This window comes from Genypterus blacodes, unplaced genomic scaffold (assembly GCF_046128005.1).
Source record: "Genypterus blacodes isolate CSIRO-AG114 ecotype Tasmania unplaced genomic scaffold, CSIRO-AGI_Gbla_v1 ptg000106l_1, whole genome shotgun sequence".
Lineage (NCBI taxonomy): Eukaryota > Metazoa > Chordata > Actinopteri > Ophidiiformes > Ophidiidae > Genypterus > Genypterus blacodes.
This window is the reverse complement of record NW_027466910.1, coordinates 412519-438831: the sequence shown is the minus strand read 5'-3', so window position 1 is coordinate 438831 and position 26313 is coordinate 412519. Positions and strand designations below refer to the sequence as shown.

Genomic DNA, 26313 nt, shown 5'->3' with positions numbered 1-26313 from the left:
TAGAGATTTAAGCATCAGACAATGCAGATCAATCGCACACAAAGCCGCCCGGTTTCATTTAAGTTCAAATCTCCGTCTCAGAGTCTCAGACGGTGTTTGTTTCCGTTCGGGTGACTCATGAGTCAGAATGAGTAAAAACTGTGCTCTGCGGTTGAAGATCCTGAGTCAGGCCGAGGGTGGGGTAAAGGGGAATGTTGTCTTACTCGCTAACAGATGGAGGGGAAACCCACACACGTCCGTTTGCAGACAGCCGATAACACCAGGGATGAGCCAGGAGAACTTTACAAACATTTATACCTTTGCAAACATTTACACCATCATCAGCCGTGTGTTTACCCCCGATGCTTCATCTTCTAACTCATTTGTTCAACTTCTGGGATGGAGCACAATGACGCTTTATGTGGAGAGAAACTCTCACCCTGTCGAGGAAGACGCTCCTCAAATCGACCTATAATGAGGTCTCAACTGTGCAGAGGAGCACAGTACACGCCTGCCTTTGCCTTTAACACGTATGTGCCGTGTTTCATGCATAGGTGTTTGAGTCAAGCCAGCGACTTTGACACCAACGCGAATGCAGCTTTGGACTTTACAAATGGTTGGATAGGTTCAGCATTGTCCTCCCGACTCTTAATCCCAAAATGAGACTCAAAGCATGTGTCTGAACATCAAAAGGTCCCTGTGAACGTTGGTGGAGCATTCTTCTGTAGCCACGCCGATGAAAGGGAGTCCTTTTCCCCAAAAAGCTTTGCTAAACCTGCCGGGGACAAAGAGCGCTGAAACGGTCAATTATGAAACACTAAGACACACTAAGATCCACTGTGAACGCCAAGAGCTTTCTTCACTTTCTTTCTTTCGGGGAACATTAATGTTGAATTGTAAGAGAAGTGGGACTTAAGAGAAGATTTAAGAGTATTTCTCTGTTGTGTCAAACACTTACATAAACACTCGGCTGATGTTATCTGTGTTATCCTGCTAATCACACATGAAAAGGCTCCTAAATCACGTGTGTGTGTTCCCTTAATCATGTGTGATCTGCCTACAAAGACCAAACTTAGAACCTGAATTAATACCTTATACCTGACTTCCTGTGGCTGTCACAATAAAAGCCACATGCAAAGAGATCTTAGGTGGTCCACATTTACTCTGGAAAGCCTTAACAGAGGCAGAAGGCTCAGCAGACTGTGACACACGATGATCTAAACCCCCGCTGGAACTCAGTGTCTTACATTTCACCTGTCATGAGGCAAAGTAACTAAGAGGCAAACAAATGAATTCAATCAAAGTGTGTTTTCACCGCTTAATCCAGTGTGGCGGCCCAGACTTGCACCACACTGGAGGAAGAGTATGTTTCTAATAAGCAGCAGGGGAGATCGCTGCTTCTCTTCCAGATTTACAAACACACAACCAATGTGTGCAAACCGCAGCAGAACACAGAAGAGGCTGTGTCTCATCATCTCATAAAGGGAGATGATATTGTCCCTAAGTAGGTGTATTTAGAGATAGAACTCTCTAGAACATTACTGTCAGTGTTACGGATCACTATTAGGCCCACTGCTATTGAGGAAAGTTGATATTTGTGAGTAAAAATAGCGTGGGTGATGCACAAAAGATGCATCAGGGACTTGATGTGGGGGCTTTAGAAGAATTAAGACAAAGAACAAGTCAAATCAGATCAATGTAATGTTGTTGGAGTGATCAGGTCGTCCCTGGTATAAATAAATGCAATTCCCTGGCTTTGTCCCGGAAGCAGCGGGCGCCTGCAGGCTCGGCTTTCTCTCTGAACTCAGCTTGACTCCCTTATTTGGGGGTAAAATAGAAAGTAGAATCACACGCAATGGCAAGAGGTCCAGCCTGGAGCCCCGGGGTTCCACAAACGATTCTCCATGCATATTCCGGCGGACGGCCTTCCCACACAGCAGACGGAAATTCAAAAGAGGAAAGTTTCCCCTCAGTTCAGACGACCTGTTCTGAAGAGAGTCGCTGAGGAAGGACTGGGATAAAAAAGAGGAAATTCTGCGGCTTTGCACTCCCTGTGGAACCTCATCTCCATAATCCACCCTAAGCAAAGCAAAGCGAGTGTTTGCAGGCGAAAGCTGTCATGCAAGACGAGACAATGCATGCATGCGGAGGCGGCGGTTAGAAAACGCCTCCATACTGAGGATTCATAATCAGACTAGGGTCGACGATGTCAGCCCACAGAAACTGAGCTAGAGGAGGAGGACAAGGGCTGAATGTCCTCAAACCACCTTCCAGAAGGGTTCTCCAACGTCTGGAAGCTCTGACATGAGGAGAGACGCCAGGATCCCGTAAAGTAGCATTAGAGGATCATTCCCCCGTGATTTGTGTTTACATTTTCCACGGCTTTAATCTTCAACGTGTCACCATCTGAGCTATTTTCTAATTAGGTTCCCCGTACCTCAAGGGCTCATCTGCTCCCACAACAACCTTTTAATAAAGAACTCTTAACTTCTAATGGAGTCATATGGACGCAATTCATTACTGGGAACAAGAAGCTGTGGAAAGGACGCACGTTCACGACAGACGTTCTCACGTTCCATGGCAGGAAACCCACATGTGTAGCTCTGTTAAGTTCAGCCCTGCCAGCAAGCTGTGCCACGAAACCAGTACACACAGGCACACACACAACACAACACTCCTACATGGAACACAGCCATTGTTGATGTAATTAGGTATAACGCTGTGTTTCTAGATATGACATGTCAAAATAGCTTTGGCAAGACGGCACTAGAACCATCATTCCAGGCTACTTATAGATAAATATATACATTTTGATTAAATTATTTCTCAGAGTTGCGTGTTATTGCAAACATCTGCATGCCAGGAGGAAGTGAGAGACTTCTGCTCCTGATTTCTCTCCTTTCAAATATTAACTTCACTCCCTTTGAACATTAGAACCTCACACTGCTGTCAACTTCAGTTAATAATACTCAATGTTTATGATTAATGGCTTCAGGGGGACATTTTTTCCAAGGTCGTCTGTACTTTAGGTGGGGCCTTAAAGAGGCGGTACCTAAAGCTGTCTGTTTTCACTCAGTTTGCACAGTTTTCCTGCAGGAAGAGGAAGGAAGGAACAAGTGCATCACTGCCCCAACAGATGCCTAGATGAAAGCATGAACATAGAGATCTGTACAATATGGTCCTCTTTAAAAGGATTTATGAAGAATCATTTGTAGAATCTGGATTGTGATTCAGTGATAATTTAGCAAAAACTAACTTTGGACCAGGATTCTTTGGTTGTCAAGTAAAAGTTACGATCCATGCTATGATCCCATTGCTTTAAAACTAAGATGCACGCAGCCAGGCCTCATCACCATCTCAACACCACCAACAAAGCTCTGCAAACTCTCCATTCTGAGCTGAACCCCCCCACTGCACCCCCCCACCCCCCCCTGCCCAAAGCCCCAAAGGGAAATTTCACATTAAAACAAAAAAAAGCCTCTCGACAAAAAACCCCAAAGGGAACAAAGGAGGAAAAAACATTCCAATCATGTTGCTTCAGGGCTGAACAATACGGAGATGCATGTGAAAGACGACAGGCAGGCAGACGCACCAAAGCGCCGCCCCGAGGCCGTGGCTTTGTGTGGTCACTCTGAGGGGGGGCCGACTCGATTCTCTGCAAGAACCGCTACACATGTGTTTGTCTTTCCACTGTAACAAACAACTGACTCAGAGCGCTTGGGAGTAAACGCCACTTAGGCAAACAGTGGCACAGCAACAGTTCCATTCAGTCTCTCCAGCTTCTATACCCAACTCTACCTCTGACTTTGTCTTGGATGTCAGCCACTAAGCACAGAATGAATGCGTAAGGAGATTTAAAAACACTAAGGCCCCCGGGAATGAGATTAGAATATCAGAAAGCAACATTAGTCACCACAAACGCCCACACCTTCCTCCGGTGCACTAAGAACCAATCTTACACGCGATGAATCTCGATTCCGCTGCTCAGACCTATAAAGAGCGGGGGAGCGAGGGAATGAAACGGCAGTAATTGGTAAAGCATGCCGGAGATGATAGGAGGGGGATTTGAGAGGGAGCGAGGAGACGGGGGTGTTTCTCAGACACACACATGTGATTTAGTTCACAACACAAGCACTTTCACAAGGGGGGGGGGGGGAGAGAGAGAGGTTGTCATCTTCCACACACACACTCCGCCACATCCCACTCGCTGTGGGCCGGGATCGGTTTTACAGACGCCGGGGTTTCCTCCACCTTTTCCCTGCATTAGTGACGTCAGCTGAAGGACTACAGACGGATCAGATTCAACCTGTGTGTGCTTTGACTGTAACACTGTCAAACTGTAACATCTCCTCACAATATCATCCCTATAAACACACTGAGTTGCGCCCCCATATGGTTCCTTGTGTAAATAACATCATCACTGCCATAACAGCTGAGTTTGTTTCCGTTTCTTCGGACAGAATTGAAGCATCTTTGAGGAGAAAGCAGCTCAGCAGACGATCTTCCTCTCGGCTCACCGTCATGCATCACACTGACTGTGTTCATCCAGGACTTGGCGTCTTTGTGCTTTGAGCTGTCATTACGCTGCAGCTCCACATGTTTAGCCTCACGTGTAATTAACTAAAGACCTGCTTCATTTGTGTTGCTATGCTGATGTCGCTGGTTCCTTACCTCAGAGGAGCAGCACAGTAAAGTCTTTACTACTGAGTGAAGGAAAACAACAACTTCAGGCTTTTGAGCATTTGATGGGTATTGGTCTAACTTCATAAGACGACTGTAAAACAACAGGAAGCGTCCGAAAACAATTGCGTCATCCGGACACAATGCTGGCCTTTAAAGTTAGGGTGGGGCTTACGTGTCTGGCCATCTGAATACCAGCTCTCTTTACTCGTCCCTCTTTCTGTCCTTGCGAGCTTTTACGGCCCGGTCTTTAGAGCAAATGCAAGGTTCAAGGGGCGTGGAGGAGTGAGGACACTTAGGCCTGCACAGGATGTTCTTGTTGAGGAAAAGATGGGAAGACCGCAAGCTTTCATCATCAAACATCAAAGATTCCTGATATCTGAGGGCAGAGCGGAGCACAGATCGGTACTCCAGCGAGGTGGAGCAGTCAGAGTTGGCCTGCGGAGCGAGGAGAGAGCCAGCACTGTTACAAAACCAAAACCAATGTGTGCAATATAAACTGGGCTGCTGATGTTGGATGAAGAGGAGCTTTTAACTGTTCCAAACCTTACACAACAATGTCTTCTTCAACACTTAACACCTGCTTCTCCCCCATTTCTCTTATGTGTTGGCCAACATGGACGCCATTCCAAAGACCAAATGAAGGTGATTTCCATGACAACAGCGCAGTGTTGAACTTGGGCTGACAGATGAAGATGGCATGTGTGTGTGTTATTGTCACAGCCCTGCCTTACAGATGCATCACACACACTCATTCCATTCATAATTGACTGATTTAGTGTTTTGAAACCAGTCCCAGCTGCTTTAGGTGTTCATGCAGACTAGATATTGTGCTGTGCAGGCAGTTTTAGTCCGGTTTGTGCCAAATAAGGGAAAGTAATCATAACCAGGATGCTTTCAGGTGAGTGTGAACATCCATGAGCTCCAGACTCACTAAAGGTTTGTGTTATTACAGTTGGAAGAAGTAAAAACACACGCTTACTGTCAGAAATCTGACATTCCTAAATCCTCTGGCTTCTCACTTTAGAGACTGTTATGTGCGTGTGTGTGTGTGTGTACTGTATGAATGCGCATGAAAGTGTGAACCAGACGAGCACTGTGCTGAGAGGGAGCAGGACGGAGGGATGGGGTGAGAGAGAGCGAGAGAGAGAGAGAGAGAGAGAGCGAGAGAGAGAGAGAGAGAGAGAGAGTCAGGGGGCTTTAAGTCACCGTTCCATTGTGAGAGGAGAGTGAGGAAAATCTTATCTTCACACAAACACACACTTCAAGCAGAGCTCGTAGCCACACACACACACAGCGAAACGGCATGTCATGTTGGCAGAGGAGGAAGGTGAAGTGCAGTCAGCAGGAGGAGGAGGAGGAAGAGGAGGAAGAGGAGGGCGTGCATGGCCTCTTTTTCTTCTTTGGGGTGAACAATGCACCATTCAATGGGGGAATAAACACAACAAAAACTACAAAAAGTGTGCCGACGCGGCAGCAGCTTGTTACAGGAAGGACATTCAGAGGCTGAATTTCATTATGACACACACACACACACACACACACACACACAAACACACTGAAATACTGTGAGTGTGTTTAATACACACAACTCACCCTGCTGCTGTGGTAGAAAAGAACAAAACTACACTAAATAAATAAATAATCTATCTTTCTTCTTCTTCTTTTCATGCCTCCAGCTGAACACAAACCAAAGCTCCTCCCACTTTCTTCTATTCAGATTGATGTCATTTTATAGGAGCTTTGGAGTGTAAACATGCCAGTAGTTTATGGTTGATTCACTCAGCAGAGAATGAGAAACGGCGCCCACACTGAGACACAGGAAGCTATCAGTTATGGTTTGATAGTTTGCGATGAAGATTCACAAGCCCTTCATTTTACTGGGACGGTTTGGGCCTCTGGGTTTGCACTCAATTGCGCAATGTCTGGTACCTTCAGTGTATCGGCAAAGGGAAATCAAACTGACTCTGGTTTAAGCGTTTCATTTCCATAGAGGTATGAGCAGCGACAGGTCACTCTCCAGCCTCTGCTGTCCCTTTAATAAGGAAGCCCATGTTGCTCCACGCCAGTTTGTGATCCCAGATCAGACTTATTAGGTAACGCCGCTGTAACCCGGCGCTACGGGCTGACCGGCAGAATGCACGGCGGGAATGCGTCCAAATACCTGAGCGGTGGCGAGAGGAGGTATCAGGAGAATGGAGGGTGAAGGTGGAGCCAAACATGATCGCTTCCTTCGCTTTTACCACAGTTTAAACACACACACACTTTCCTCCGAGTCACAATAGACTGAACCCGGTTGACGCCTCGGAGATTCACCTCCAGCAAATCATCAACAAACATTCCACTGAGTTTATAAAGGAGCGATACGTTGTCTGTGCACTTTTTACCCCATTGTGCATTTCCAGTGATGTATTAAGCTGCTGGAACGCCGCCAGCCTCTCTTAGCAGCCCCAAAGACCCCTGGCCCCACCTAATCTCTCTCTCTCACACACAGACCCAGAGACACACTGGGAGACACACACACCTCTCCACCCGACTTTGTCATGGCCTGAGACGCAGTCAGGAGCCCCCGAGGCAAAGTTGAGGTTTGGTTTTGAGGGGGATGGGGAAGTGAAACGTTGGACTCGCCCTCAGGTTAGACATTCTGGGTTTGGCGTGAGGGGGGGGGAAGAGCTCATCCATCAGAAGGGAGCACATTCTGTAGATACAGTAGATACAGAGAGAGAGAGGATAGAGAGAGGAGAGAGAGAGAGAGAGAGAGAGAGAGAGAGAGAGAGAGAGAGCGTGTTCGCCTGAGCTGAAGCCCCCTCGGTGGTTTACTGTGGAGGCTCAATCCGTCTTCACCATCAACAACAAAGTAGAGTCTCAGCTGTGTGTCCTGCCATTAAAATACCTTTACACACACACACTTATCAAAACAACGGAAAACAGCAGAAACAGCAAGAAAGCTCTTAAAAGGAGGCGTCTTTGGGCAGTACGGTGCGACTCTGAGGACTTAAAAGAGAAGCAGGCCACATCCAGCAGAGCAGTCAGAGGGGTTTGCTCTTATTAAAGCGCCGGACGAGTTGAAGCCTGTGAAAATGACTGAGGTGGGGACTTGAGCCTCCACACGGCGCCGCCACGGCACCGCCAGCTCCTGCCGCCGCGCTGAGCTCGACTTGTGTGTGTGTGTGTGTGGTTGACCTGGGTCACTTCCAATATTGGCAGTCACAGTTGTACCTTGTGAGGTTAATCAAGCACAACCGCAAGAAATCACAAGCTCTGGACATTTTTACTTCTATAAAGTGGCTTTAACTGGCAGGGAGGCGTCGATTAATAAGCTACCAACAAAAGCTCCTCTCATGCCGTCAACTCTACATGGAAAGTTTGACCCTTCAGCAAATAGGATTCAGTAAATTACTTAACACAATTGTTGGCATACTTTGCCCAGATTGGACCTTTAGTTGTTTCATAGGGCTTAAAAGGATTTTTCTGAAATCATAGACAAAATTGCCGTTAAGTCAAGATCTGGGTTTGATTCACCCCAACATGGTAGTGCATCTTGTCTTCAGACCACACTGGACTCCCCAACTGTTCAGAGAGGAGAGGTTGTTAACAGTGTTTGTGTGCCTTTGTTACTTCAACGCGATCAATCACACAAACCGGGGATAACGGCACACACTTTCACTAATCACCTGGAAGGCTCTCTTGATGTTGTAAGCCTGGAAACAGTAAGGGATGAAATGAGTGTAAGGATGGGATGAAGCACGCTGAAGCCAGATTACAATGTGTTTCATTATCTAGATTTGATGTCTCCTCTCAAAAGCATCTTGCACACTTTGACCTCAAGCTAAAGCCTCTGTCTATCCCCTATCAAATATCAAAGGAAGGAGAATTACCCGCTTCCAGACTGAAAAACAAGGGTTTTGTTCTGACTGCATTCGATACCGCAGAGTCTTAATAATCTGACATCAGCACAAACTTGCAAGGGCACGCCAGAGTTCATCCATTAAAAGAACAACCACCACAGCTGAAACAAAGAACTCCAGACACCCTTTTTAATAAAAGCAGCTTAAATGAGTCATGCATGAGCGGTGACACATTACAAAACACACAAAAACAAAAAGGCCAGAAACTGCTGCAAGGGAGGGAGAAAGTGCTTCAGCTCGCTCAGCTTCACACTTGACGCATTTGCACTGAAGCATCTTAGCTCATTCTTGCTCAAACAGAAAACCACCAAGAGCACAATGATGATGATGATGATGATGAGGGACTAGTGGAAGAAAGGTTCCAAGCTGACACTGTCTGAGCAACAGAAACAAGACTCAACAGAGTTTATAAATTCATATTTTAAACAACGCTATACTTACACAACTCAAATTATGGGGAGAATTTAGCATAACTGTACTCTGGAGACAACACGTCATTCTCCCAACAACTTCAAAGAAAAATTGTTATTTATTTGAGCAGGCAGGCTTTGGATGAGTTCCAGTTCTATTATTGTCAGAATCCACACGTCAGCATCTCTGCTCTGTTCCCAGCTCGCTGAATGTTTCATCTTCCAATTGCTTTGGAATTTTCACGATGAGACTTTGCTGCTTGTGTCACTCTGGCCTAGATTGGCACAGTGTGTGTCACCAGTGCCTCAGATCTGATCGGATCTGTGATTTGTAATGAATCTCAGTCCAAAGACGATCAGGAATGTACATTTTGAAGATATGGTGGAGTGTAGAAGATTAGCTTTCCCATGTTACGCCATCGACTTTCACCATCCGGAAACAATGCTGGAACCGATACATGCATACTTTTACAGCAATAATGTGCAGCCATGTGCAAACTGTACAAGTGTGTAGACCAACGGCATGGCCAGTCAGCCAGAGGGCAGATGATTGATGAAGATCACAATCATACCGTGAATCGCCTCAGGTGGTATTTCGATCCATCATTTTGGAATGTGCTGCCTTGTATTGTTGCCTCATCTGTCAACAGTCATGAAGTTCAGTTAAACAGCAGAGGCATCTAGAACTTTCTGTCTTGCCAGTGAACCCACATTGAAACAATCTGTTTGATAGAGAAGCAATGAATAAAGTCCAATTTAGCTGCGATCCCAGCTCCTTTAATGCCCTGCTGAGATTTAGATACAACTGAATATGGAACCAACAATAAAGGGAATATTGTCATAATCCTGCTGCTTTCAATCTTATTAAGAAACCATTAAATTTTTTTATTTTTGAGCTTATCGTTGATATATAGCTGTCAAACTCTCAGGGCGTCAAAGCTCCAGCAGGCATTATGGGCTGTATGAGTCAGAAGGTACATCACGGTCACATTCCAAGAAGTGCTCATATCTAATAAAATAGAGGCCCAGCTCTTTGGCCTTCAGACCGTCCACTGACAAACTTCCCAGGCTATCAGCATTCTTCACATTCTCCTGCCACTCACACGGGACAATTTATTGACTGACCATCTAACAACCTTGAGGCAAAGATGTCCATAGTCCCTTTGTCACATAATTAAGTACTACATCAAAAAAGGTGAGTACACTGTAATACTGTTGGATATGACCTTGTATGGGCAGGAAAGGGAGAGGAAAGGGAGTTTTGAAGGTGAAGTCTTGAGAGTCTCTGGTTCATAAGCTTTGATAAGTGAAAGGTTACGAAACAGTGAGGTCTCTTTCTGTCTTACAAGTCCTACAAAACCGCTGAATTCTGTGTTTTGGTGATAACAACAAATGACAATAATTTCCTCTCTGACTTTGGTAATTATGTCTAAGTGCCAAATCTTCATTTAACTTTTAAACCACTTACATGTTTAATAGAGCACTGCGAGATGGAGTACAGTATTCCAGAGCGGCTGGAGGAGGACTTTAACGGAGTCGACATTAAAACTGAACTCAGTCGTCATTGCTGTGCTGCTCCTTTTCCTCATCCTCGGTCTAAGATTAGAGTTTATCTCTGCTACAAACTCTGGTCTCCTCTAATTATGTTAACAGCAAAACTGCACTCGAGACTCTACAGCAGAAAAGCCATGAACCTTTGAAAACCTCTTGAGTTATACGGACAAGGACAATTCATGCAAACTAAATATAAGTCTACATTTCAGAAAATCTATTTCTCTCAGTGTTTTCTTTGCACGACACAGATACGGAATTAAACACACTGAGATCAATCCTCACATTCATCTCGAGTGCTCGAATTCTACCTGTCTACACAAGTCTGCCATTTACCGGGAAGCTCATAAAAGCTGGCCGAGGTGCAAATGCAAATGTACATCCACTCACTCTCCAGCAAATGCCAAGACCAAATTTCCCTCCATTCCTGTTGTCGCTCCTGAATGCATAAGTAAATAATATCCTGGAGAGAAGAGGCAGGATTCATGTGGAAAGAATGTGCGTGCAGATCTCATTTCTGTGCTACCAAGGTCACGCAAGAAGCAGAATGTTTGATCACCTTTGATGGCTAGTCCAGACTCTTTGTCCTTTGCTGGGTCTTTGAACCTACAAGGCCTCACTGAAGTGTTGAGTTTCAGCTTTGCACAGCACTTCAAGAACATGTCAATGCAGATTAGCACTTTGACAGTAAATCTGACTGTGAAAGGGGAGTTGCACTTTTCTCAAATACTTTCCATAGAATCAAATCAAACTTCCACAGTCAACAAAAATGCCTCCACACTCTTATCCACCCTCCATTGGTCAGTTGTATGTAAATGCATTCTAAGTGGACATAGACAGTTAAAGTTGGCACCGTATACGCCAAAGAGGCCCACAGTTCAATGCCACTACAGTTTCTTCAGTCCTAATCCTAGTTGCTTGGCTACTGAATACCAAACACTTCTAATTCACATAGATTAATGAGAAGAATAGATTTTGACCTTTCCCTCTGACCCCCTTCAGTTCCCCAAAAGGCACAGTCTCATCCTCTAGCATGTGTGCAAAGGTTCAGCCTTTTAGCTGAAGAGAGGTAACTGTTTAACACCCCTTGGCTAGGTTATACTCTACCTTCAGCGCTTTAATCCCCTGTAATTAATGGAGAAAATGACTGGGAGGCAATGACGTTACGCCTATCAGAGGCCCTGGGGATACAGTACATGAGGAGAGGTAAGTGGGACAAAGAGGGCTTTCATCCACAAGACAATATCAGGGACCTCAATTAGTACAGGCCAGACTATGGAGGGTGCCAGCGTCCATATAGCCCCCCACCCCCGACCCCCACCAGCCGACCCCCACTGTGCAGTTTAGCACGAAAAGCCCACAGGTCATGCTCTTCCTCCTTTTTTGAGCTTAAACCACGCAAAGGCATGTTCTAATCCATGTGATGGGGCTTTGAGGAACCGGAGCACCAACATGATCCGGAACTAGGAAACACGACAAACTAGCTGAAGATAACAAATAGGTTGAGATTTAGTCTGACATCTATCAAATATGGCTGTGATCCCCAATACAAGAGCAAAACATGAAGCATTAAACTATCTGTGACAGAATTGGTTCAAAGACAACCTGGAGCTCACCAGGGGAGAGATACCTTACGTTTCAGAGCAGAATGCAAATAAAAGGAAAGATATAATCACACAGATTAAGATCAAAACATCAACCTGAGGTTTGGGAATTTGCACAAAAACCCAACCTCTCTCTCTAATCTACGCTTGCACACACAAACACACTGTGAGTCCCACCCGAGGGCAAACCTGAGCAGGGACATTATCAAGCTGTCAAACAGTGCCACAGAGAGAAATAGGAAACAGAAAGGATCGCGGGTAAAAAAAAAAGCAGCAAAAGGCAAAGAAAAGCAAAGCCTTAATACCAGCTGAAGAATGTGAGCGAGCGGCCATTGAGCGCCGGGCCCATCAATCTGTACGCCACTTAGCTGGAAGGCATATCTGAAGAACAAACAATGCTGGTTCATGGACTTTGAAATAGGCATTCTGAAAAGCAGTGGACAATAAGAGGTCGACATAAATTAAACGCTCATCTGTTCAACTTATCAATAAAAGCGTTTGAATAAGGTGTCGACGCAGAGCTCACTCTTTAGATTCCAATAAAATGATTTAATGGACAGAGGACAGTTAATGTTCTTCTTCCCGATTACACATTTAGCTGAGAGAATCCATTTGCTTCTTCACTTTGGATCGACACATCTGAAGACAGGAAGCACACAAAACATTTACACCAGCAGCGGTGTTGGTCAGAGAGCTGTGGGAGAGCAGAGAGACACATCTCATTGTCCCGGCTCTTTCTCTAAGCACAGATAATAAGGTTGTAAAGCAGAGTTGTGAAACCGCGGGGTTCTAGAGAACACGTTTAGCCGGGGAACAAACAGAGATTCATGGGATTGTTCAGCCGGTTAAATGGCCGGCGTGACAGCAGACCTTCCACTCGTCTCCCTCACAGATAATGCCTCTGTCTGGGCAGACGAATGGCCTGGCAAATCTTTCACTAGACTTCTAAATATTTTACCATCTCCACGGCTGGCCGGCGCTCTTTATTCCCCTCCAAACCTCTCAATGGATGGCACAGTGCCACCTGGCTCATAACAGCCATGGAGTGAATAGAGGGCACCCTTCATTGTCTGCATACTCATGATTCACATAACAATTAGAAGCTTTCAACTTATAAAGCAGCTCAGGCATTCACTTTGTAAAAATCCAGGCTCAGCACTCCAGGATGAAGGTTCACCAGAGCAATCATTTTATTGTGGTATGTTTCCTTATTTCTATAGTGTAACATAGTAAAAGGTTTATGCTGAACACTGTCAAATTGAGCTTCATGCCTCGACAGGCTGTAAGTCAAATTTGTCCTGAACTGCCCTTAAAGCTTCATTTTGGCATAGTGCTTCACTTCCTAAACATGTTTAAATCCTCGTGTATCACAGCTGCTTTGGCCAGTATCCAAACTTTGGAGTCAGACTCAGCTGGCCAATGGGAACCGTACAGGCATTTTGGGAGGAGATTTCAAAAATAAAGCCCCTATATGAAAATAAGAAAATGGAATCTAAGTGTGCAGAGGTAAAACAGCCCCACGTCGGGCTTGGTCCTGTGTTCTTGTGTGTTCGAGGTTGCGAAGCTGTGACTGTTTACTGTTAAGTCCATGCCCTTGGTTCAGTGTACCACAGTTGCTTTTGCAGTCATTTTGTCTCAATATCTCAAAAACAAAATCCAATACCGAGCACACCTGGAAAACATTTCTGAAAATCCATTTCTCAATTTCTGACAGCTCATAGACGGGGCATGTCCCTGGATACCATGGATACCATGGATACCATACCTCACCAAAGGCCCTACTTCCGGCAACACCTTTGAAGAGCTGAGGGCCGAGGTGCAGGACTCAGCAAATCCCTCTTTTGTCAGAGGAGCTCCAGGCTTGATGGTAATCTCTCCGTCCCAGGGGATTCTCCTCAATTCACACCCCCATGGTGTGAGATTTGTGAGGGGGTAAAAAGAGAAGTGTCTACAGACATGGCAGCTCTTGAAGGACGGGTGAATGAGCGGAATTCAAGGATGCCTTCAAAAGCGGTCTACACATCACGAGAGTCAATCAGAAGATAAGAGGACGTAGGGAAGAGAAAGAGGGATATAACGGCAAGAGAGGTTCGGAACTCACAATGGCATTCCTGAGAGGGGCCTCATCAAATCCTGAATGGTCTATTCATTCATAAGGAACACATTGGGTGGTAGGTAGTGCTGGTATTAGCGGCGATCGCATCTGACAGTTCACATATTCTGCTCATTTCAGAATCCCTAGAATCCTTTACAGTAATGTAACAACTGTAAAGCAGCTGTTAAGCCTTTCAATGGCGGCCACTCTGAATCAGTCTTAATTCATGAAGACTAAAAAGCTCATGGTATAGATTTCGTAGGACAAGAGCATGTAAATGGGTGTGTGTACAGTGTCCAGTTTCATGCCTGCCTGTGTTCAGCAGGCCGGCAGTGAGGACATGTGAACACTCCCTGGAGCTGGAGACAGGGACAAAGTGCCAGGCGCATAGATCTGGTTTCCTTTGCTGCAGCCAAATGGGGCTTTGTGGTGGAAGAATCTGCACCTGGTGGCCATGGAAACCAGCATTCAACCAGGTTACAGCCTGCATGGCTGATAGACAGCTGACCACAATGAGTACAGGTGGGCTTGGAGGGAAATGCAACAGTTGGCAAAGTGGCTTAATGCCTTTTGCCAGGATAGAACTGGATCCTTGTGCACCTATTAGAGATTTAGCTGAGGTGCCTTTTCATCATCTCAGATCTCTAGAGGAGCATCTTCAATCACACTATACCTATAAGATAAAATGAACATTGTTTCAAGTTTCGAAAGTGTATTCATATTTCATAGCTGGTGTGAAAGCTTGGTGTTAAGCTGCTGGAAGCATTGGAAACATTTCAGCCCCATCACATTCTGCTCTGTGTTCAGATCTTTAAGATAAACCCCCCCCCCACACACATATACAATCCTGTTATTTGTTTAACCACTTCTACTAACTGTTACTTGGATTTGGGATCAGAAAGACAAGCAAATAAGTGAGGGTTTGACCACAAACAGGAAGGAGGCGCTGAGAGGTAAGAGGGCACTCAGTGTACCATTAGTGCTGGAGATAGCTGGGTGTACAGAACAAGCTGCCCTACAAATCCTCTTCTCTTAGAACATAAGCAGTCATTATGGTGTCCCTCTGTATTTTGCTGCCGTCAACCCGGCATTTTGACATCAGGGACAGCGAGCTGAGCGCACCTGAAACGGCGAGCAGTGGGAACGCGTAAAAATACAAAAAACAGCTGTCAACGGCATTCAAATGGATACTTTGCGCTGAAAAGGAAGAGGACGGAGGACGGCAAACACGGGACGAGTGCTGCACAAAGCCCTGTGGCTGCATCTGTTTACACAAGGCTCACAAAGCTATTGAAGTAATAAGTTATTGGTACTTTTTCGAGTGCATTTTGTCCCAAACAAAGCACCTACTACACCTCCAGCAGTGCGTCCAGTGGTGATACATCCACTGCAAACAGGCAAGGTTCAGGTTTCTCGTCGACTGTGACCTGCCAGCTAAACCTTCTCCCAGAAACCTCGCCAAGTGTTCACTTCCTCCATCCCTCACCACATAACTAAACAACCACGCGGGCCTCTGGCAGCCATGACCGCAGCATGATCTGCTGGTTTAGGATCAAATGGAGAGACGCTCTTTCTCTGGCCGACATTCAAATGTAAATGTGAAGGACGGAGAAGATGGTTTAGGTTTCGTCAGAGGCCACAGCTCTTTGTTAGATTTGGGTCAAACCTGACACATCTAGGTGGGTTTATCTGGGCTGTGCATAGGGTCACCACAAAGCCTTTGGAATGTTATTGTGCACGTATGTGTGTGTATATATATATGTGTGTGTGTGTGTTTGTAATGGTGGGGGAGTCTGAAGGAGAACGCAAACGTTACTGTACCCAAGAATGATGATAAGTCAAGACAATAAATACCTGATAGCCTCTCAGGTGCTGCATATGTTCATGAAATAAACCAGATTTAGAGTTTATTTATGTTCACATTCTCATGTTTCAACTAAATGAAACATTCAGCAGTTTTCATACCCCCCTGATCTTTGACTGCTATGAAGGTAACAATGTGGCGTTAGCTGTATACACAGAGGGAATGAATGAGATTCCATTCGTTCTGCAGAATTTATGCAGCCGTTATAAGAGGATAGAACAGATTACAGTGTTTACACCATGTCTGAAAACAAGAATTAGTGGCCTTAGAATCAGAGTTTCCCCGTGTCTGTGAATGTGATGAGTGCGTCTGGGGTGGCAGAGGTGATTCTGAAACGGGTCCGTGTTTCTCTAACTCCAGCATGGATACACAAATCTTAAGAATCACAGATGGGTTGAGTTAACAAGTCAAAGCAGGATGTGACCACTGCGGTTTTCTAACAAAAACACACGTCCTTGTTAACGTAAACTACACCAGGTCTAGATTTCCTCTTCAGCCTCTTAGCGCGTTTCTCACAGAATCCTCGTTTTGTCTTGTGCATTTGACAGACAGCAGTGTGTTCCAGTGTGGTCCCGTTACGCTGTACCGAGTTTGAAGACGCAGACAGGTCCTTCTGGGTTGAAAGGACCTTGTAAACGTTGTTGTGAGCGTCCCTATGATTCAATTAGACAGGTACACACGGAATGTCCAATGCTTTTAAAGCAAGGCAGCAAATGGGGGGGTCTGAGCTCTGCCCGTTAAAGAAGCGTCTGTGACTTCTATCCACATTGTCTGCAGCCAGCTTGTAGCCGATGCTTCACTTCTTGGTGAGTGACGGACCAAAGACGAGCGGACACAGCGGCGCGAGTAAAAGCACAGACGCATTAAGGAAGTGTCAATCTGTGGCGACGGGTGTTTGAAACAGCAGAAAAGAGGGGAGCCAGAATTGGGAGGTCCAGACCATCCACTTGACAGCCTGAATGAACAGCACAGCACCACCCACAGCCTCTCTCACACACACACACACACAAACATGAAAGCCTACACTCACAAGTCACAAATCCAGCTTTTTTCACTGTCACAGAACTGAACCGACGTCCTCGCCGCAGCTTAATGATGTTTCATGCCGGTTGGCTGACACAATTTAGACACAGGTATGTAGGACAACAAACGGCGGAGGGAACTTCTAAGCCCGGCTGTGACACACCTCCAGAGCTGCTGATGGTGAATAAATAGGTTTATTGACTGGAAAATCCAAGGATTAGACATCACAAGGTCCACTGAGTCAACAGAATCGGCTCACAGTCGCTTCATTTATTGCATTTCAGAGTTACAATGATCCTAACCGAGGCGCCAACTTGTTTGGCCCAGGATTCTTGACTTTGATGGGGAAAGAAACACAATACAAAGGACAAAGGGTGAAGAAAATCTTGTGCAAATTGTTTGTTTTTAGCTGTTCAGAGCTCCTTTACGTCTCACACATGAAGAACGGTGTGTAAGCTACTGAAGCAGGTTTCATACGCTGATTTAAATTCAACCCCATAGTGTTGATTTACTCATTACAGCTACAGATGATGAAAAGATCCATTGTAATAATTCATTTGAACTTGGACAGTTTGCACTTCATCTGATCTGATGATCTAGTTTCAGTTCTCTCTTTCTTGTTTGGCACTGTTCAGCATTACATCATTTATTATTGCTGTGTGAGCCTCAACACTGTGGGTTAAGATGGAGGGAGAAGCAGCAAAGTCGATCCAACACCTGAAGGCAAACACTGTAGAGAAACACAACAATCTGTGGTTTTGTCATTCTAATTCAGTTTGTTCTCATTTCCTGAACCAATTCTTCAAACTGTTTCAGTAGCTTCTCAGCCTCTCTGGCCATCATGCCTCTGCTGTGAAAAGCAGAAAGCCCCATGCCAGCTGTGATTCTTAATGTGCCATCTAATTCAGCCTTCAAACGGCCCGGTGGGGAGTCCCCCCATCTCCAGACCCCTCTCCTCCCCCATTCTTGTCCTGCTCCCTTCAGGCAAAACCACGCCGGGGTGCATGTCAAAGATCACATGACAATAGGGATTCCTGACCCAGCCAGAGACCGGGAAAGAATCAGACCTAATTCAACCATGTCCCAGGCGGCCAAAGGCTCTTAAGACCCAGGGACAGTGTTTAAACACTCCGAGGAGAAGCATTCCTGTGAAACGCTCACAGATATCTACCTCAAGTCTTAGCTTTACTACTTGTTTGATCCATATTACAAAAAGTCTAGAAGTAAAGATTCAGCACACAAAGAGGACCGAACGCCCTGAGGAGATATGTGAGTAGGAGTATGCAAACAATGCGTCAAAGTGTCAGATCAGGGGTGGTTCCATCAGAAATACAAGTCAGCTGTGGAGCACAATTAACAGAACTACTTCCAAGTCAGTTCTGCATCAGTCGCTATGATTGACAGAAGCTCCATCTGTCTTGTAATCCAATACGATTAACGCTCACCAGGAATGACTTGAAAACACACTTTGACCCGAGCCATACGAGAAGGTTCCGACGCCCGAAGCCCCCAAAACGCCTCGTCTAGCCAGCAGATCCAATATCAACGCTCGCCCTCTCAGTTTCTTCGCCCAATATCATCTGACAGCTGCACAACTGAACTTTTGCTTAATTAAATGTGGGACGCCAGCCAGGCTCAGAGATTAATTATTCAATAACGGAAGAGAGTTTTCTCTCTCAGCAGCTCATACGGCCCTTTAACACCATCACCATTGTGTGAGACATCAATGGATCTTTGTCTTCTTCTCTTGTTCAGTGTGTTATAACCCCTGGAAAGACACCAGTAATTTGGCAGCGTTCTGCTTCTGCACACCAGGGGAAGAAAAGCAGGAAGCCGAGCCTCTTTACACCTCTGTCTGTCTGATAAAAAAGCAATACGCAGGACAAACACAGCAGGAATGCAGGTTTGTGGACAGGCAGACTTTGGACTTGAGAAAATCTATTAACAGACTCAAAGCCAGTGTGACCTCCTCAGAGCGGGCGAGCTCGTGCAGTGGAGCCGTGTCATCTCAGCCTGGCAGCACAGCTCAGTGCAGGGCTGGGACTCATTTAGTTTGGTGGTAATGCAGACGAGGTTTCTGTGAGTCTCAGAACAAGCAGGAGATTGACGGCTTCAAAGCCAAAGAAAAGCCTCCTCATCGCTGCAATTTCAAGCATCATAACTCAAACTTTAAGCCTGCTGCACACACAGATGAAGCCTCGGTGAGTGACGACAGACATCTCAGATGAATTCTCCTCTATTCCAAACCAAAATCTGATTATTAGGGAACAATCAAACTGAGCAACAATGAACAACATGATTCCTGTTTATTCCTGTAGCCTCCCAACAGGGAGCTTTATCGATTCCAGACGGTATTTTGCGTTTTCACTCAGTTCAGTGAGGAAATGATGTGTGGAAGAAAATTGTCTTTTGCCCCAAACTATGCGGGTTGAAAACGTCGCACATGTGGCAACAAAGTGCACAACCTGACGCAGACTCGTTCCTCTTACCTGAACCCTGAGCCGCGGCCGAGCTGCACAGGAGGAGGACGCAGCAGAAAAGGCGCTCCAGCCACGAGGAACACCTGCGAAGGAGAGAGAGAGAGTCACTCACTTTCACCGCTGAAATCAAACCAAAACACAACAAACACTCGCACAAAGACCGCAACAAGTACCTCATCTTCATCTCTTCTCTTCGCCGGGGATCGAGGGTCACCTACATGGATTACTGAGAGGAAACCGGTGGCTGGGGGGCGGGGGGAGGAACGTGTGCGCAGAGTGCGTGGTCCAGCGGCGGTGATCCACGCTGGTGGAACAGCTGATGGGGAATCAGAGGAGAAACGAAGCGAGAGCGGAGAACCTGCGGGAGGTTAAACACGGGGGCTTCCGCCAGGTCCTAAAGGCAACACTTCACAGGAGCGCAACACTGTGACAGCAGGAATATGACACTGATTTATTGATCTGTGTTCAGCCCACGAATACATGCTGGGAGATGAGAATAGAATAGAATAGAATAGAATAGAATAGAATAGAATAGAATAGAATAGAATAGAATTGGATTGAATAGAATAGAATAGAATAGAATAGAATAGAAGTTTATCTACACTTGATGGAAAATTGTGTTGACGTCATCAAGCTATACAATCAAAGTGGGAACATAAAAAATAAAAATGAAAATTTCAAACAAATTAACAAAAAAATAAACAAATACATAATTTTTCGAAGGAGGTAAATCTTTGAATAAAACAAACAAAATGTACATATTTTATGTTTGTTTTTTTTATCAAGTTTCAAGTGATATCATAACAAATATTCAAACTGTTCCCTTGATTTTAGAACAATTCAAAAACAAAATTACATTCCAAATTGTAAAATGGAAAATAACAGTATTGACTCCAGATGGTTCTTTGTTTGTTCTTTTACAATTTCACTGTAATGAAAAACAACACTTTATTGAATCTGAATAAGAAATAATTAGATGATACAAAAGCCCAATTCAACGGAGCACTGTGTCTCCTTCCCTGTGGCAAAAAGTGGAATAGAATAGAATAGAATAGAATAGAATAGAATAGAATAGAATAGAGAAGAGTAGAATAGAATAGAATAGAATAGAATAGAATAGAATAGAATAATGGTGTATTCTGCAAACAAAAGCATGCTTATCCAGCTACAAAAAGGTGCCTAGATGAGCAAAGTGAGCCCAGCTTGTGTCTTTTGTAAGGTGGCCTCAGACGCTAACAGACTGCACCCCTCACTTGATCCTGCCTGAGTGGATGTGAAAGGGTGAAGAAGTACAGCCCAGACTATGTAAACTTTAGTTTTCCACCTGAAACTGGTGTCATTCACACTCAGTTTACACGGCGAGTTCCTTCTTCGGCTGCAGTGCACTCACAAGAACAAACTTTGACAGGATAATGACCACATGTTGCTTCAGTGAAGGCTTGTTTACTGTGGTTTAACCTGCTTAGGGGTAAAAGGAAGGTGAGACCTCCATGAGTAAGACCACAGTTCACACGGATCAAACCTCTGAGCTCACGTCTAAGCAATTTGGGTTTGTAGAATGAAGAAATACAATTCATTTTGGCAAATTACACAATTTAGCAATTCAAACTCTTCAAAACCTCAACTTGGACTTCATGCCATTGTATTATATAATGTCTGGGCTTCAAAATCAAACTCACACAAACTCACTGAACCGCCACAGTGACCGCTTTTGAAGAATTCCTCACATTAACGAGCAAACTCATAATCCTGGAGTTTAATCTTGGAGTCACGGAAAAGAGCCTGCAGTGCGTTTACAGCCTAAATACTAACCAATGTTATACCTCTGCAATATACAAAGTACAGACTCATGAGCAAATAAGGCAAGGAAATAATGTCCAGCACAACCTATACTTGAACCAGGAGCACTGACCTGACATGGTGCAGTTGCAGAAGATGGCCAGCAGAGGATGGAGTTGATCAGCCTTTTGATTGAGGTCCTTCACCATCAGAACACTGATTCCTTTGCATCAACGTTTGAATTACGAATTAAGTTTTCTGAAGTTTCTCAAGGAGAATATGAGTGATTGACTTTATACTACAATAAGTCATTGTTCTGATAACGCTGACTAATGTGGTAAATGGATAAAGATAAAGGGAGGATGCAATGATGTGTGGGTTTGAATGGGAACTATTTGAGACATAATTCATTCATACACACGCATTCATACACACACACACGTCCACTTTTGCTTGCCGCTGCCACAAATCAAATGAAAGACTTGGCACAATGATTCAGCGCTGCAGGTCTGGGCTAGAAGTGGGTAAATGAGTGTGTACGGGCTTTTGATTGTGGTTTCCCTCAATTACAGCAGGATGGTTCCATGGCATTAATTAAACACACCACTTCCTGAATTCAGCTTTAATCATTTTGCACTTAGTCGGGTACCTAAACATTCTTTAGGGCCTCTTTCATGGCGTGTAAGGAGTGAGAAAAGACTCTGGGTTCAGGTCCTCTGACACTGTGTGGACTGCTGTATTAGAGAGTCTTTCTGCAGGCCTCCAGGCTACTGTCTGAACACGTCCATTGCTCTGTGGATGTCTGCCCCGCTCACATTCCAGTGTCAGGAGAAAGAAAGGCACATTTCTCTGTTAAATGCTGTGTTGTAGTGTAACCAAGCAGAGAGCAGAGAGCAGGCGGGGCTCGCTCCACAAACATGTACAGTATCCTGTGTGTTACCACTCTGCCAGGGCTCTTATAACCTCACCTCACAGTCTTCGGCTTTCATCACATTCGTTGCTATGGTAACTTTGTCTTATGTCATACTCTGATTAGTACTGGAAACAATATAAGATTAGCCTGAACTTGGAGGTAAATAATGAAAATGATCATTTGTTCAGAATGACAAAGAGAAAAGGCCGCTCTCTCAGCCTCAACTCCATTTCAAAGCCCACAGCACCCCTAGTGGTCTTGATGTGAATAACAGGTTCATAGTGTCAACTCTTTCTGTGCTTTAATAGCAGCTACACAAAGACACAGAGACACAAAGTAACACAACTACAGAGTAAACAACTAAATATTACATTTTTATAATTATTTAATGGTGATAACAACTTACAGAATATTAGAAACTGAAATGATTAGAATGATTAATCTTTTTGTCAGGGTGCGTTCCCTCCTTCTCTTCTCTGCAAAACACTGCACATGTTTCCAAAACAAGAAGATGGAAATCTGTATATGCCCCTTTTAAAATAACCAGACCTGTCTGTATTTTATATATTTAGTGATACAGCTCATACTAGTTGTGTATTTCTCCTTTGGGTGAGGTCTGATACCATTTTGAGTTTTTACTCGGTCGTTGGCACAAAGCATTTCATAACCAGCTAGCCTGAGGGGCCGGAGTTATATCAGATTACCTCCAACAGCTGAAATCAGGGAGGAGGGTGTGTGTGCGCGTGTGTGTAAGACATGAGCCACTAAACAGCTGAAGGGGCATTGCTGCTTGTGCTCAGGCCAGGTCGCACAAGCACACAAGCCTCACACACACACTGAGAGAGCCCATACTCACATGCTGTCCAAGCCTCTCATTACCGCAAGACACAACATCAAATACTGTCACTATAGATTCATTCAACTGTTTACAACCTGAAAAGTTATTTTAGATTTATAGTTGTGCAATTGTTTTTCTGAGCAGAAGATGAAGATAAAGCCAGAGCTGAGTGAGTGGAGCCAAATCAGCACATTTATCTGATCATAACTTTGGCTCTTTGAAAAAGGCCCGGGGTAAGATAGACATGATGTCAGGAACCCCAGAATGTCTCATATCTACTGGAAAAATGGAATGCAGCTGTTCTAACATAACAACAGGATTTGGCCTGGTGAACAATCCAGATCATGATAGGAATGAAACAACTTGGACCACATTTGATGTTTTTCAGCTTTGCCATCTCTACTGAAACAAAAAAAAACAAAAAACAAAACAAGATATCTGGGTTATACATATTATAGTTGCCAGTTTGAAAATAAGGTTGATCAACAGTTCAGACACAGACAGGTAAGATAAGGTGAAAGACATTGTGAAGACACAGAACGAGCAATTTAAGAGTTATCTAAAAGGCATCTAGGTGGTGAAGTGACCAACAGAAAAGGTAGACAAGTCCAAAAAGGGGGCAGGAGAAGGCCCTAAGTGCCACCACAGACAAGAAGACAAGCAGGAAGACAACAATCTGGCTAGAACACGGTGAAAGGAGAGGAAATGGCTGCAGGTGAGCGAGGAAGGAGACTGGACAGGGGCTCAGGCATGAGTTGCTTACCTGGGCACAAGAAAGTGGCCAGTGGAAGGTGGACTGACCAGGAGACGGCAGGCAACAGGGAAACTGTGGCAAGGGCTTGGTGAGATCCAGAGTGCTGCAGGTCGGTCCATGGCAACGAGCAGCATATGGACTAGTGACGTTTGAGCTTTATAGTGAAGAAGATAAAGACAATTGACTCGATTTAGAGTGATGATGACATGAACATGCACACGTCTCCATTTATTGCCCTTATTGATCTCAGCTTTCTTGCATGTAGCCTGCAATAGACAGCGTTGCAGTCTGCTGGGCTGGGCAGAATAACCAGACTTAATTATCAAACATGGAGGAGATTTATTCAGAATGAGATGAGAAAGTTCTTCTCCTTTGATTTGAATTTCAAAGTCTCAAGTAAGTGTAGCTGTGTGCCCTGGAACCGGTCACCTGAACTATCTTTAGCCCCTGCTGGCAAGTGAATGGAAGTGCCTGACTTATCTTCACTGCTGTCATCGAGGCTGCCAGTATTTTTAGGGGACAGCAGCAGCTGCAAAAGCATTTAATGGTATTCCATGAACAATGACACTTGGGGTGTCTAAGGGCTGAACGCCATAGACATTGGGGGACCACTGCAACACTGTTTAACAGGAAAACTTTGGATACTCAAGTTTTGTTTTGGGCCCTGCTGCCAGACAAAAGCCGATAAAGATGACCGGACAAAGAAGCTGGAAGCGTTAAGGAGAGCATGCGTTTGGATCTGAAGTCAACTTGGGACATTACTCAGCCTTTAAGAGACGGGCGGCCGTGCTTCTTAACTGGAAGAGCAACGGCAAGTGCGGAATGTGTGTTGACGGTTGTTTCTGGCGACTGAAGCGAGGTAGGTCATGTGAGGGGTACACAGCACAGCTTCACAAGGGGCAAAGGTCATTCCAATTAAACCAGACAAGTAAACACAGGGGTTAATCTCCTCTCTTTAAACCTCCGGTGGGAATATTGAAGCCACTTTCAATGCGATGTCCACGGAGAGCTGCTGAAACATCTTGCTATGTGAAAAATTATTTTTATGCAACTTTTTAAATGAACATAAACGCACAAATACATGGAACCCTCATGTAAACTACATTCAATAGGTATCGATCAGGTTCATGCTCTAATTTAACAAATACAAACAAAGATAATAAACACTGTAGATACCATCAAGTGCAGCAACACAGGAAACAGGTTGAGATACATATTTACATTCATCCTTTAATGTAAATATACCGCTAAAAGTTTTTTTTATTATTAAGAGCAAATCAGAACTAAATTTAATTTAAACTTTTGCTTTTAAAATAAACTTAGGTTTTGTTTTATGTGTAATGTAAACATTGGAGACAGATGGCTTGATTATTTTTCGATTCTCAAAAATACAGTAAGTCCATGTGTTGATTGCATATTTGGTGTCCGCCAGTGAAAGTTTGAACAATGTCAGAAGCGTAGTTTATTTCATTCAAAAATGAGATAATATAATTAGATTATGGTTTGAACACAAAGCTGTGATGATTTGTTCTTTGAGACCCTACAATTTGTGTCTTGCACCCAAGATTACAAAGTTACAACACTATGGAAGCCATCCCAAAACACTCGAGCTCCACAAACTCTGGATAAACAGCTTCTGGAACACTTATATTCACATTTTGTGCCGATACCAACAGAGAGATGGCTACGTTGCGCAGACTTCTGAATTTGAATTACAAACAGAAACGCTCTGCTTACAGATACTTAATTAGAAATCTGACAGAGAAAACCAATTTTAACAGGGACATTTTAAGATGGCATTTTTACTAAACAGACCGCCAACAAAGGGTGCGATGGAGCCTTAGCATATTTTGACTGCAAAGTCTCTTGGGTGGGCAGACTGTGTTCAGCCTGTGATGAGCATGTGTGTTTCGGAGCGTTCTTTGTGATACCTGACACAGAACTCCCTCACAGGTCTTTATTTAGGCTGTACTATATTAAGCACTTTCCCATTGAAATACAGCACCAGCTGTACCGGCTATGTGTTGTGGCTGCTGTTGCAACAGAGCTACGCTGTCCACCCTCTCACGGTTAGCATGTGTTTTTCTCTTGCAGACAGATCTAATTCAATTAGCCCTAATATCCATACCTCCATACCATCTGTTTGTGGATGTGAAGTGGGCGAGGGCTTACTTCCAAACGTACATTCATGCAGTTTCTTTCAACTAAAGAACGCGCAGATTAGAAGGTTGCAACTTGTAAAGTAATTTTGTATGAACACATTCATGTGAACTCAACATTAATGTTATTAATCTCAAATATTAATGTTTTCCATCTTATTTCTCTTTTTGTAGACATTTGCACAGCACAGAAGTTGGACATTCTTGCCCTCTTGATCAACTTCAACTTTATGTTCTCCTGGCCTGTATAAGAGGGGGTGAAGTAGAGGAAGCAGC

The 26313-nt window shown here is 44.5% G+C and overlaps 1 protein-coding gene across 3 annotated transcripts in view; it reads right to left on the bottom strand.

The window, feature by feature from the left end:
• col18a1a (collagen type XVIII alpha 1 chain a) overlaps nucleotides 1-19909 on the bottom strand; it is a 61537-nt gene extending 41628 nt beyond the window's left edge. For all 3 annotated transcript variants that reach the window (XM_076160557.1, XM_076160558.1, XM_076160559.1), the window contains exons 1-2: nucleotides 19768-19909; nucleotides 19604-19677 (exon numbers count right to left, since the gene is read on the bottom strand). In XM_076160557.1, coding sequence (XP_076016672.1) covers nucleotides 19604-19677; nucleotides 19768-19778 — 85 coding nt within the window. In that variant the 5' untranslated portion in view covers nucleotides 19779-19909. The remainder of the gene's footprint in view (nucleotides 1-19603; nucleotides 19678-19767) is intronic.
• Between the last annotated feature and the right edge of the window lie 6404 nt (nucleotides 19910-26313).